The sequence below is a fragment of the Mustela nigripes genome, chromosome 14, assembly GCF_022355385.1.
Source record: "Mustela nigripes isolate SB6536 chromosome 14, MUSNIG.SB6536, whole genome shotgun sequence".
Lineage (NCBI taxonomy): Eukaryota > Metazoa > Chordata > Mammalia > Carnivora > Mustelidae > Mustela > Mustela nigripes.
In genome coordinates, this window is record NC_081570.1 from 47687163 (window position 1) to 47702162 (window position 15000).

A 15000-nucleotide genomic window follows, 5' to 3' on the forward strand; every position below is an offset into this window, starting at 1 on the left:
CAAATATTTGTTGAATGAGTGTAACTTCATAGTTAGGCATGAGTGCTCTGAAGTTGTACCTCCCAACCCTCACCCTAAAGCTGTGAGAACTTTGCCTCACTACCCTCGTTTGCAAAATGAGGGTGAACATAGAACATTTTTCATAAGATTATATGGAGGATTGAAGGCCGTAACAGACACATAAGGTGACATTAACAGAGAAGCACTAAATAAATGTTAGCTTGCTGTTATGATCCGTGGAGTTGTAAGGGAACATCCTTATGGTTAGTAAAAACTAGCACCTTAAATATATTCAGTGAGATCGAAAACTTGCAATAGGAAAGGACAGATATAGCATTTATATTTTAAAAATGAGAAGTTTGCAAATGCAGTGATCTCTGGACCATGAGAAACACCATAATTTTCATGAGCAAAAGACCAACATGCCCCTGAGAGACCTGTGGCTGCAGACAAGTTTAATGCATCTGTACATCATCAGTCCCTACATTCAGAACCCTGGAAGGACTCAAAGCAATTCGGCAGGGTCTGGGAGTGGGAGAATCGTGCTTTAATCAATGGTCAGAATGACAGAGGGACTTTGAGAACTTTATTTACATCAAACCACATGTTTAGTGTTGATTCTTGAGCATCATGTGCTTGCTGATAGGAAGCCCCCCAAACGAAATTCAGTTCTTGGCATTCTTCTAGAATTTGTAGAGAACATCTGTGAACTTCAGGGAAAGTTCTGTCATTTGCTATTTCAAGGTTTTCCCTTAAGCACTTCTTTGGCTCTAGACAAACCCATGCTCAGACCATTTTTCAAATCCTGATCTAACAACTTCAATCAGATCCTGCTAGTCTAAAGATCCTAAAAGCCGGGGCATCTGGGTGGCTCGGTGGGTTGAGGCCTCTGCCTTCAGCTCAGGTCATGATCTCAGGGTCCTGGGATCAAGCCCCACATCAGGCTCTCTGCTCAGCAGGGAGTCTGATTTCTCCTCTCTCTCTCTCTCTGCCTGCTTCTCTGCCTACTTTTGATCTCCGTCTGTCAAATAAATAAATAAAAATCTTTGAAAAGAAAAGGAAAAAAAAAGATCCTAAAAAGCTAACTTGTATTTTCAGAGTTTGCCATAAAACATCCTGGGGGCTCAAGCAGCCCACAAAAATCTGGGGGTAAGAACAGTGATAACTGGGGTGACATTGTGCTTTCAGAAATGACAGACTTCATGCTATGGACTTTTGAGATGTTTCCCAGGCTACCAGCATTAAATATAATTTGGAGCTCAAAGGAAGGCCTAGAACACAACAACATTTTTTTGATTCCACCCCTACTGCATTACTGGTAGGCTGGTGGTCCAAAGGAGGGCTATGGAGAGGGAGAATAGGAAGAAACCAATCCTGTACATAAAATTTAAACATCAACTACTGAAATCAAGGGTAAGAGTCCCGTGACTGAAAGGGCAATTTATAGAGTATATCGGGAGGGTTTATTAATCACAAAATAATGAATTTTTTTTCTATTTTAAACTGCCTAAAAAAAAAAAAATCAAGGCAGGGCAATTTGTTGAGGTGGGATCGTAGTTGAAATGCAAATTCTTGGGCTCCAGGCCAAGGCATTCTTGTTCAGTGGTGCTGGTGTGAACACAGTTTTTTGCATTTTTTATAATCATCCCAGGTGAAAATACTAATCCAGAAACACTCTTTTTTCTTCTTCTTCTTCTTCTTCTTTTTTTTTTTTTCTTAAAGAAATTCTCTTTTGCTTGAGAAATTACTTTAATTGGCTTTTGGGGCTCTGCACATACAGATTCCAGGGCTCAACTCGATGAGCAAGGTCAAAAAAAGGATGAGATTTACATGTTTCTATTTCATAACTTAATGGGACTTGAGGGTTTTCCCATTGTCAGTCCTTGTCAGAGTCTTGGTGTTTGAATTATAGAGAGATAGGAACGTGGCCGGCCGCATGGAAGCAGACTATAGCCAAGAGTGACAAGACAGTGAGTCACTGCCTTCAAGGAGTGGATGATGTATACCACCGACATGCTGTTTGACATTTAGCTTTAATTGTTTGCACTCTTGGAACGTGACTTCCCTACTTCATCACTTAAAACACTCTATACAAGTTCTTTGCTGATGGTGCACTGAGAGATGAAGGAGAGAGAAACATGGTGGGATTTTCCTGTGGTACATACCAGAGAGAACTGGAAAAGCCCATGAGGAGCAAAAATGAGAGAGCAAGAAGGGAGTGGGAATTTCAGTGGAGGAGGAATTCACAGAACAAAGAAGCAGGGGTTCATAGGGCCATCTCCAGAAATTTGAATTATCCTCTCTTTGGAACCCTTGGGAAGATTGCTGGAAGTTCAGGGTTTATGGAATATTACTAACATACAATAAAATACTTTCATTGCACACATGCATCACTTATTTTTAAAAATTTGTTATAATGTGCCCTGGTGGAGTTTTCTTTGTTATCCTCATTGAGGTTCATTGAGCTTATATTTTTCAAGTCTGGAAATGTTTAGCCATTATATTTTTGAGTATGTTTCTATTTCTCCTTGCCCCAGCCTCTCCTTCTGGAATTCTATGTCAGACCATTTCAAATTGTCCCACAGGCCATTGTTTTTCAATCACTGTCTTCTATATGATTCACTTTGGAGAACTTCTATTGCTATGACTTCAAGATCACTAATATTTCCTTCTGTAATATGTATTAAATGCTTCATCTTTCCAGAGGAGTTTTATTAGCATATATTATATTTTTTAAATATCTAGAAGTTTCATTTTGCCTTTATTTAAATATCTTTCCATTTCTCTCCTCACTACATTCATGTTTACCTTTGAACATAACTTAATATAGTTATAACTATAGTTTTATGTTATATAAGTTATATAACTGTAGTTATATAACTTAATAGCTGCTTAAAGTCCTAATTTGCTATTCTAACATCTCTATTATTTCTGGGACTGATTTTCCCCCCAAGGATTGGTCCCACTTATTTGCCTACTTCTTGGCATGCCTAGCATTTTTTTTTTTTTTTTTTTTTTATACTGAGGATTGTGTTTTACGTTGAGTGTCTGGATTTTGTTGTTATCCTGTAAAGAGTGCTGAGCTTTGTTCCGACAGGCAGATAAATTACTTGCTGATTAGCTTAATTTTTTCCAGACTTCTTTTAAAGACTTTGTAGGGCAAGTATAGAGAAGATTTTACTCCAGGGATAGTTAAACCCACTACTAATATATGACACTTCTGTGGCTATTGAATGTCCCAGGGGATCTGCTAGGACCTTCCACTCATGGAGGATGGAGTCTCTTAATTCTGTAATCTCTGTGTATTTCTCAGTCTACAGTCCCCCAGTCATCCATTGCCTGGTCTCTTGGAGTTTTGCCCTAAGCATACATGACCTAATATTCAGCAAAAGCTCTGAAGTATTTTCTTATGTTGCTCTTCTCTGAAGCTCTGCTCCACAATTTGGAGTAACCTCAACCTCCCAGATCTCTGATTTCTGTCTCCTCAATGTAGTGAGATTGTTGTACTCTGCTTAGGATTCACTTCCTGCAATAAGATTCAGAATGTGATTCTATGCAAAGGCCAAGTGTTTATCTCATTACTTCCCTTTTCTTGAGAACCACAATAACATACCATCTGTTGTCCAATGGCAAACAGTTTTATATATTTTTTCCCAGTTTCCTTATTGTTTATGATGGGAGAATATGTCTGAACCCTGTCACTCCATCATGGCTTGAAATGGAAGTTCAGCTATTGTGATTTATTTGTACATGAGAGAAAAGAATAAACCTCAAGACTAGAAGCAGGAATATTCATACCACAACAAAACAAAACAGCATGTATTAAGAGTAATATCTAAAATGTGAAAGGGATCCTAGTCTGCATTGATTGAAGTGTGGTATCTAAGACAAGGAAGGTGGTAGTGCCCTTAATCCCACTCTGCATACTATTAATCCTGTTCATTCTTTTATTTTATAAACATCTTGTCTTCTCTGTGCTAGACACTGAGGTACCATGTTAAATGAGATATAACTCTTGCCTTTAAGAATCTCAGAGATCAGAGAGAGAGAGGTAACTAACATGGAAATAACAATATACTATGATAAGTGATACAGTAGAGATAAGCTTATGAGAACACAGAGAAGTACCTATTTCAACCTGAGTGAAGGTGGGGGTGTCAAGATGGACTGTCTGTAGGAGATAATAGCTTATGAGTAGAGTCCTGATGGATGAGTAAGAATGCATCAGAGGAAGGAAGTGGGAGGGTTTGGGAGTAAAGCATACACATGCAAAAGCCTATTTAATTTCTTTGGGAAATTATAAGTATTTCAGAGTGGCTGAAGTGTCAAGTGGGAAGAAGAGGAGTGGGGTAAGATGAGGCTAAAAAGAGATATGGAGCTGAGTAATACAAGGCCTTGTTAAACATTTTAATTTTATTCTAGGAGAACTAGGGAACTACTGAATTGTTTATCCAGGTGACTAACATAATCTGTTTGTATTTTAGAAAGATGTCATGGGGCAGTTTGGGAAATGGGGTTGAATGGGTGAAATAATGATCCACTAGGAAGATAATAAACTAATGCAAGCCAAAGATAATTTATGCCTGAACTTTTATTGGAAATGGGAACTGAGATGAGTACATGAACAAGAGATATTTAGAAGGCATTATCAACTAAGTCTGAAGACCAGTTAGATATGGGGATAAAGAAGAAGGAGCCATAGATAGCACCTGGGGGGTTGACTTGGTGACTCAAGTTTTCTCTTAAGGGGTAGCAGATTTTTTTGGTTTCTGTCTAGGTTTCCAGGTTGACTATTATCTTGCCATATATGTGATTCCAGCCTTCTGGTTGCCTGGACCTATGTACTTCCTCTAGGTGTTTGAGATTACTTTCTGTCTGCTAAGCTTGCCTTCTGTCTCTTGTCTCTTTCAGCAGTCAGAATCTGCATGAAGCCAATACTCCTGTCTGCTCTCCTGATTGTGCCTGGATTACCAAGTCAGGTATATTCTTGGATCTGTCTCTCTCCTATGTGTTCCTTGGACCTTGTGCCTCCAACTTGACAGTTCTGCCACATTTCTTTCTATAACTCATGGGAAACTGTGATACACAGCCAACAAAATAATACATAGAGATCAGTACTGGAAAAGACTTAGGACATCCTACGGCCCAACACACCAATATTGCAGTTGAAAAACTGAAAACATAGTTTCATAATTTCATCTATACATTCACTAAACATGTGTTGATTTTACTACCCTTCCTTGAAAGTTATTAATAGTTATAACTCTCCCATATATATATAGATATATAGATATCTGTAGTTTTTACAGCCTTATTTAACTTTGTATAAGATAAAAAGGATGGCGATCACCTTGCTTTATGGATATTAGGAGTAGGGGATAGAAGGTTCAACTCCTAAAAATTGTATATAAGAACTGATCAAGAACTCATAAAAATTGTATATAAGAACTGATCGAGAAAGACTGATGGGTCCATGGTAAAGATTGCCAGTTGTCCCATAGTATGGGTTCTCCTCTCCTCTTTTGGTAATACAGTCAATTTTCAGGTAACTGGCCTATAATAAAAACCTTGTAGTTATGTAGGTATGTCAAAGTCCCAAAAGAAAATAGATGACACACTCAATGGGGTAAGCCAAGGAGGATTTATTTACAAAGGGGCTATTTACTAAGATAGGCTGTGGAGCAATTTTAAGTTGTTGTGCAGTAATCCAGAGTTCATAGCATCTAGGCTATTGCCTCCCTTAGGACATAATGGAATGAAGGAAGGAAATAGCTACCAAAACCTAGAAAAAGAGAGGGTCAAGTAGATTCAATCATTTTGTAAGGGGCAGTCACCCTCATCTGAAGGACAGGGCCAGCCCAATGCAAACTGGAAGGAAGGGACCAAGAGAAATAAATACTCTGACCTCACTCTTCTCTTTTTCTAATGTCCTGCCAGAGCCTCTGTTGTTTGAGCTAGAACCATAAAAGCCAGAGTTTATACTCTCCCATTGATATGGTCTACACAGGCCAGCCTCTTCAGGCAGAGAGAAAATGAAGAGGAGTAGGCAGTGGGTCTAGACAGGCAAATGGAAGAGAGCTGGCATATGAGAGTGATGTAACTACATTTTGGTCAATGGAATCAGAGCAGAGATAGTGTGTTGAGCTTTGGGGAATACTTTAAAAGGGAGAGACATGTCTTCCTCCTTCCTATAGGCTGGATTGGTAACATAATGATTAGAATTTGAGCAGCCATCTTGATCCTTGAGACAGAAGGAGCATCCTGAGATTAATAATAGAGGGAATCTGGATTCCTGTAGATCAAGCAGCTAGTTCTGGTTGCCCACATTCACTTGAGAGAGAAATAATCTTGTGTCCTTTTAAAGCCACTATTATGGGTTTTCTGTCATTTGCAGCTGATGCAAATCTTAACCAATTCAGAGACCAAACAGGAAATTCTTTTGGCATTCAGACTATATTGGTTATTTTTTTTATTTTTAAACCCGTAAGCATCTGAAATGCACTTTGTCTAGCTAAAGCAAAGGGGAAATTTATTGGAAGGATGCTGGGGGTGTCTCAGAGAATCAAAGGAAATGCTGAACTACCAAGATAGGAGAACCCAAGGCAGTTCTGGTATCTCAGAATTTTGTACGGCCTTTCACCCTGGAGGACTGCCACACATGTGACTCACCCCCAACAACTCCAATCTCTTCAGCAATCCATTCCAAATTTCATATTTCTTTTGGAGAGAATCTGATTGGGCCACCTTGCATCAGGCTCCCAGGTCTCTGTTGAAAGCGGGCAGGAAGAGTTACCATACACTCAGGCCTCAATTATCTCCAAGCTTCTTAGATTGGAGAAGATTCTTAGAACTATGGGTGCCTTATGCGTCAAACCCAGGAGGTGTCATTGAAAGTGACAGAGGGACTGTTAACAAAATGTATACCAATCCTTAAAGCATTTATGAGTATAGTACATCTCCATAATAAAGTTACAAGCTCGTGAGGGTGGGTTTCATACTTACTCTGAAAACAATACAGACAATAAGAATGCCTGGTCCACAATAGATACTAAATCAAGTCTCATTTCCTTTCATTCCTCACCTCAACACCTGATGTTATGAGCTTCATTACAGAGCCAGGGATAGGCAACAACTCAAAACCACAATTTTGTGTAAATTCAAAAATTTTTGTAACTAAGTTCACGGAAATTCTCAATATTTACCATGTGCCAGGAACTATGTTGCATGTAAGTGACAGAAAAATACGAGTAAATGCTCTTAAGTGTTCATAGTCTGGCAAGGAAGAGAAGCAAGTGGACAAATCATGGTAATAATGAGCAGCAAGTTACGTGCGATGGCAGAAGTAGCATCAGATGCCTTAAGAGAGAACAGAGGGCAACTGAGAGAGCTGGCAGAGGTGATGTTTGAGGTGTCTGTGTGAGGGTGAGTAGGAATCCTACAGACATAAAATGGAGGAAGAAAAATCTAAGCAACAAGAAGAGCATGTGCAAAGCTTCTGAAGCATGGAAATGCGCAGCTGTGTTCAGGAAAAAGCCAAGACCTCCACATGACTCGACTTCCAGGCACTGACTAGAGACGTATTTCCTTCTTCAGTAGTAATTTATCAAGTGCTGGGCTGTGCAAGGTTACCAGGGAGTCAGAGATAAATGAGATTCAAGCTTCACCTTTAGTGGGAGAGGTAGACACAGTGACTATGATCACGTGAGTATTATAGCAGAAGGAAAGCAAAACCTTATGGTCCTATTGTGACAAGGGAAGGGACATTATCAAGGGACTCTGAAAGAGAAACCCAGAGCTGCATGCAGAAGTTAGGGCCTTTAATGCCATGCTAAAGCTGCTTGAGTTTCTTTACCTTATAGATCAGGAGACCCTCTAAACTGCTCTATACGTATCTGTTAAAGTAAAAAGATTCCAGTTTGCTGAGGTTGCTTTATAACTTCCTGACTCAAGAAAAATAAATCCCACTTGTTTTACACTTGTGTGTCAGGAACTGTGCTAGGGATATTATATCTCTTATCTCATTTGAACTGAGACTGGTCTTCAGGTGGAGAGGGCTAACTTTGGCGATAAGCAAGGAAGAGAAGAGAGAAATGAACACCTGAATGTGAAGTGGGGTTGGTTGGGCAGGTTAATGCTCTTTTATGGGTAGGAGACAGGGGCTTGAATTCTTCCTCCACCTCAAAAAAAGGTCCGTGCTCTAATCAAAATGCCTATGATTCCTTGGGTATGTATGATAAGTCAAAGCCTACATGAGTCCAAAAGGAATATGGACAGCTTCAAGCTGCTTAAACTATCAAGGGTCTATGTCTATGTCTCAAGCAATGACAGGTCCAAGAAAAAGCAGTCCAATATTACCATCAGGGATACGAGTTCCTCCATCATTCCAAGATGACTGTTGAATCTGCATTTCTTCTATTCCTTGGAATGAATTTCCATTCCAAGAAGAGAGAAGCAGAGAAGAAAGGTTTTTCCTAAAAAGGTTTAACTTTCTAATTTAGGATGAGATACACTTTCTAGAGACTTCTGCTATATTTCATTGACCAGAACTCTGTCACATGGCCAATCTCAAATGCAAGGGAAGCTGGGAAATGGAACATTTTAACAGAATGTATTTGTTTTCCCCCTGAATTCCAAATTAGGGTTGAGTGACTAAGAAAGGGGCAAATAGGTAACAAGTAGACAGCATATATAGTCTCACTCCATTTTTCTAACAGTTCTATAAGGTAGATAATGTTATCCATAGTCTACATATGGGAAAATAGAGTCAGAGAGGAAAGTAAGTTGGCCAAAATCACCCCAAATAATGAGTTATGGAATAAAATTTTTAAATCAAGTTTGTATCATTCCAAAAGTAGATTTTTTGTTTTTCTGATGCCATCCAGTCTCCCTTAGCTATGTGACCTTGAGCAAGTCATTAAATCTCCCTGAGTCCCAATTCTGAGGTATATGAAATGTGGGTAATCACCCCTGGCTCAAAGTTTCTTCAAGTTAGATTGTGAGAGCAAAAGGGTTGGAAAGGATGGTATCAATGGGACCCTGATTATTATCTATACCCCTTTTGCCAAAGTGTCTCTTTTGCAGTTAACAAGCAGGATCTTTGAGGAGCCCAGCCCCAACATCAGTGTTTGAGCTTAGCACCAGTAAAATCTCTTGACTGGCATTTCCTATTTGGGCCCCACCACAGTTTCCCAGGAATTTCCACTGGCTGGGTTTCCTTTGTCCACTCCAAGAGCTGCCTATGCAGATGAGTTATGAGCCACATTCCACAGCAGGTCAGATGAAAACAACGAGCAAACCTTTCATCCTGGCTTCCTCGGCTTCTTCCCCGGTGGCTGCTCCCCAGCTAGAGTTCAATGTGGGCTATTCCTCAGACTGTGCTTCTTCTGGTGCCCCATCCCAAGAAGGAAAAACTGTCTGAGCACCGAGGGAGTCATTCCAGCTATGGACTCACAATACTCCACCTGTTCCATGCCTCTAGGTTTGGGCCCTTGTGCACTTCCGCTGGGGAAGCTTTGCCTTCATTGAGACCTCCTCAGAGACTTCCTATTTCCAGGTCAAGGCTCAGGCTGAATCTTAGACCCTCCTCTGTAACATCTCCCCCTGTGCTTCTAGGCCTATGTCATTTGTTTCGCATTTTTGTCTCTAGTAACACGAGGCTTTGTCCATACTTTTATTATACTGTAACACACAGTATGCCCACACTGAACTAAAGCTCATCAGGAGTCTGACTTTGCCATCACTGGATCCCAGAACTTTTAAAAAAGAACAGATAGAGTAATATCGATAACAAAAAAATGCATGTTCATTATACCGAAAGAGTAAAGGAAGGAAGAAAGGGAGTAAGCCACAGATACAAATGGGAAAAAAAAGTCCCATCCAACCCTTTCTTTCCCGTTCCTATCCCTTATAATCACCTAGTTACATGTCTGGTACGGTACAGACATGGACCAATCAGAACAAAGAGCTGGAGCAGACTACTAAAGGCCTCCTGTGGAGACAAGGGTTCATGTTTTGGTTGCTAGAATCTGGCCATCTTTCCATTTCAACACATATGGACCCACTGAATTTGTTGTCATCACTCCCTAACCATTGTATGAATATAATTTTGAAACCACATCCCTACTTTAGAAACATCTAATTATTTTACTATTAAAAATGGGGCTAGAATGAACACACTTGAAAATATATTTGCAAACACATGTGCACGTATTTCTGTGATCGAGTCCTACAAATGGAATTTTGGTGAGGACTCCAAGGTTTTACTCCCACCACTAACTAGGTATAATCACACCCATTTCCTCAGGGCCTCACAAACCTTTATATTGTTGATCTTTGTAACTTTTTCAAACTTTGAATAATAGGCAGTTGAGCACCTTTCTATATGTTTATAGGTTTTTCTTTTGTGCCATGACTATCAGAATCTTGCCTGCAATGAGTTCCCCTCAGTCCTAAAATCCATCTCTACAAATACCCCCAGGAAGTTTCAATTCAAGACTGTGATACTGACAAGAATTTGTTGAGAACGACTGCTTTCTTTTGGAGTTTACTTGGCATCGCTGTGTTTGACAACCATACACACCATGCACTGAAGTTTTGAGGGTAACTTCCAGCAACATCAAGCATCTATTAAGGGTCTTTCATTTGTGTGACTAATGGGAGAGTTTTGTGTGGGTTTTGGGGCTTTTTGGTTTTTTTTTTTTTTTTTTTTTTTTGGTTTTGTTTTTGGTTGTCTCATCTGTACTGCTCTTGTCTTTGCTTTGTCCCAGTCTGTCTGAGTCCCTTCCGTGTGAGATGATGTCTAGCTCTGCAACATTCTGACCTAGGAAGTCACCTTCTCAATTCAGAGCCCTTGGTATTAAATACTGGGAGCCTATTATCTTTGCATGATGAGTCAATTTCCTTTCATTTCAAATTCAGTAACACCTACTCTGTGCTAATCTTTGGGAATACAAAATTGGATAACACTCAGTCACTATTTCAGGGGAACCTGAAGTCCAGTAGAAATGAAAGTCACATAAGGAGAATTATCAGTGTCATACAGTCACAGGCATTTCATTCCCATTGTCAGAAGAGAAGGTGGGATGCGAGTTAGACCTTGATGAGTCTGTCACATCAACAAAGAGTGAAGCCCAGGATGTCCTGGGAGATAGGGCAGTTCTGCTTACCACTGACGAGAGCTTGGGTAGCTGATGTAAACTCTGCTACGTAAGTTTCTGTAAAATGTAGAACACAGCAACACTTCGGGTTGGTCTGAGAACTGAATGAGTAAATTCAAGTAAATCAGAGCCTGTCGTATAGTAAATGATCAATAAGTGTTAATTTTTAGTGTTGTCATTATCAATTTTTTCTTAATTACTATTAATAATATTGTAATGATAGAGCAAAAGGGATGTAAACCAATCTGGGAGCTACTGGAGAAGGTGATGGCAGAACTGAGTTTTGAAAAGCAGAGAAAGTGGGTAGAGCTTTGATCTGGAGATGAAACACCCCATTCTCATCATGAGATGAGCTGTGACAATGGGATGGACATTTAACCTCCATGACCTCATTTACAACCGAAGATGCTCGGGCACAGAGACCTTACACAACTTGCACAAGCTTGTGACACACTGTATTTGTAGTTCCTCTAGTTCATAGATAAGAAAAACAAAGCTCAGGGTGGTGGTAGATCCAAGATTTAAATCCACATCTCTCAAACTCTTAAGCCCATCTTCTTCCCACTGCACAGTGTTGCCATCCGAGGGAATAAATGAGTCTTGTTTCTTTGGGACTTTGGGACAAGACTTTGGCCATCTTTACACTTTAGTTTTCTTATTTCTAACTCAGGCATCTCTATACATCTCCCCTCGGCACCCTGGCTCTTCCAGCCTCCACAAGAGGCTATAACAGTGAGTACGCTTCCTAGGAATTATGCCTTGATTCCCTTGAAGAAATGCAGCAAGGAAATGTGAAGTATGGTGATGGTGGCCTTTTCAAGGGTGGGTGATGAATGGAGACTTCCTGACATTTCAAGCGACAACATCTGAAAGGAAGTGGAATTTTCCTGAAGCAGAGGCAGGAGTTCTCTGTCACAAGCTATTGATTTGGGGTGCATGTCTTGCATTTAATCCAGTGATTAATTTGGAAGGAGGCAGCATGCATGCTGGGCTTTCATTTAGTGACTTTAAAAGCATACGGCTTCTGATTTATTTTGTCTTCATTTGTGCAAAGCTGTTTTATTGCTAAGGGTTGAATGACAGGCTTCCCGGCAGGCTGTAAAGACAGGTAAAATTTAAATAAGGACATAAAATCTTTCAAGGCACTCTGTTTATCTTTTGTAATTTATTAATCACACCTACTGAAATCTAGTTGACCCTCTGGGAATGGTTCAGTAAAGAAAAACTATTTAGTGTGCTCAACTTGCCAATCCCCTCGCTTTTCTGTTTTTTTCTTTTTCTCTTTCTTTTCATTCATTCTTTCTTTCTCTTTTTTTTTTTCTTTTGAATATTTATTTATTTATTTCAGAGAGAGAGAGAGAGAGCATGAGCAGGAAGGGCAGAGGGAGAGATAATCTCAAGCTGACTCTGTATCAAGTGCAGAGCCCAGTGTGGGGCTCCATCTCATGACTCAAGATCATGACCCAAGTTCAAGACCTGAGCTAAAATCAGCTAAAATGAGTTGGGTGCTCAACCAACTGTGCCACCCAGGCATCCCTTTTCTTTTTCTTTTATAAGTGAGAAAACTAAGGACCCCAAGTAAGAAGCAATTTCCCCAAGTCATGCTTTGAGTTAGAAATGAAATTAATTCTTGGCTCTGGCCTACAACTCAGGACCACCAAAACATGAAGAGTATGAGGAGCTCCAAAAATATTCCTGAAATGTTCAAGTATTTTCATAATAAATTGATGAAATAACATAAGTATTCCCTTCCTTGCATCTCTTCAATACCACCAACCCCAACCCTGCTATTGCCTTAAAGACAGACTTTAGGGCAAGGCTTATAAAGTCCTTTAAGAGTTAGCCTCTGCTTACCCAGCAAACTCCATCTCTTGTTGCCCTGACCCACCCCCATCCTTGAACTCATTCATATGGAACATCTTTTTTCTTTTTCAAAGATTTTATTTTTGTATTTGATAGACAGAGATCACAAGTAGGCAGAGAGGCAGGCAGAGAGAGAAAGGGGAGAGCAGCCTCCCTGCTGAGCAGAGAGCCTGATGTGGGGCTTGATCCCAGGACCCTGAGATCATGACCTGAGTTGAAGGCAGAGGCTTTAACCCACTGAGCCATCCAGGCGCCCCCATATGGAACCTCTTTATCTTCTCCCAAATATGCTATACATTTTCTTACTGCTGGGTTAAAACATGCTATTCATCTGCCTGGAATGATTCTTTCTTTCTGGATGGATGGATGGATGGACAGATGGACGAACTGACAACCTAGATCCTGGGTTTATAGTTCATTTCATTAGAAGCCATTGCCTGTGGAGTTAGTGCTCATTCCATCAATTCAACTACCTTGACCCACAACAGTTTTAATTTCTCCAGTATGACTTTATCATTTGGCTGAGATTCTCCAATTGTAACAATTGGCCCTGAAATACCTCCACTTATTTCAGGAAATTGCCAGACTTCTCTTGGCACAAGCCTCTCTCCTTAAAAACCCAAGAAACTCTCCTTATTTCATGTGTTAATAGGCATCTCATCTCATCTATATGCATATGAATTCCAAGAAATCAAATAAAAATTTAATTGTGAGATCCAAAATAAAAAAAAATTATATAAATAAGCCTTATTACGTTGAAGGTATGGCATAAGCTCTAAATCAGGCATTTTGAGAATGGTTTTGGGCCATGCAGGAGGTAATATAAAGACTTTATTTATTTATTTGACAGGCAGAGATCACAAGTAGGCAGAGAGGCAGGCAGAGAGAGAGGAGGAAGCAGGCTCCCCGCTGAGCAGAGAGCCCACGATGCAGGTGGGGGGGGGGGGGGGTTCTATCCCAGGAAGTTGGGATCACAGCCTGAGGCCAAAGGCAGAGGCTTTAACCCACTGAGCCACCCAGGCGCCCCACAGGAGGTAATATACATGTAATGGGCTACTCAGGAGCAACTAGAGATCACAGGGTCAGAGGCAGGTGTGATCATGGAAAATGTGCCTTAGACTGTTATTGGCATCATGGAAAAGACAGAACCCTAGAATTCATGGGAACTACAGAAAGAAATTCTCAGTATAATTTCTAATTCCTATTCAAACAATTTGCCATATTGAACCTTTGAGGAGCACAAAGATCTTTCTCGTACTTGGCTGGACTGGACTCTGAATGTTGTGGTCATATCAGAGCCACAGTGACAGGAGAACTTGGGGAAGAACCTGGGCCCCCAGTGAGTGACAGCTGGGGTGACAGATTCCTAGGAGCCCTGTGGAGTAAAGGGCCACACATCAGTGTTCAGCCACAAGCTTCATCCTTGGGGTCTTACACCGTATAGACGATGTCTCCCATAGGAGTTCGGCTTAAAGCAGGGACTTCAAAGGAGAGAAGATGGAGAAAGCATTTCAGGTGGGGAAACAGTGGGGCAAAGGTACAGAAGTGGTGGGCTCCTGTTCCATTTGTAGGGTTCATAGTCTATGGGAGTGGAAAGGCATTCATCTAAGGGGTCACATCAGTCAGTAGCTAGGTGGTTTTCCTGAGCTTCCATTTCCTCATTCATGGACTGGATTTCTGTTCCCTCATGGGAAGACAACAGGGTTCCAGTCAAAAAGAGAACTTTGTAACAGGAAGGAATGATTGCTAGAAGAGGTGTGTAAGCAGATGTAGCTGCTTGATATCGACAGGCTTGCTGTGAAGATCTCTCCCATGACCAGGATTCCGGGATCCCACGAGCCATAGATGCAGGCCCTGGTTCTGATGTCATTACTCACACACTGGCCTCATTCAAACACTCGGTCTTATGGTCAGCGGCCTGCTCTGCTCCGGACACGGTGGTCCATGCGGTCAGAACTGAGAGGCTATTAGACTGAATGAC

At 40.7% G+C, this 15000-nt stretch overlaps 1 protein-coding gene across 1 annotated transcript in view; it reads left to right on the forward strand.

Moving 5' to 3' along the window:
* LOC132002057 (uncharacterized) overlaps positions 1 to 15000 on the forward strand; it is a 120086-nt gene that overhangs the window by 53724 nt on the left and 51362 nt on the right. The window contains exon 4 of the mRNA XM_059377087.1: positions 4912 to 4979. Coding sequence (XP_059233070.1) covers positions 4912 to 4979 — 68 coding nt within the window. The remainder of the gene's footprint in view (positions 1 to 4911; positions 4980 to 15000) is intronic.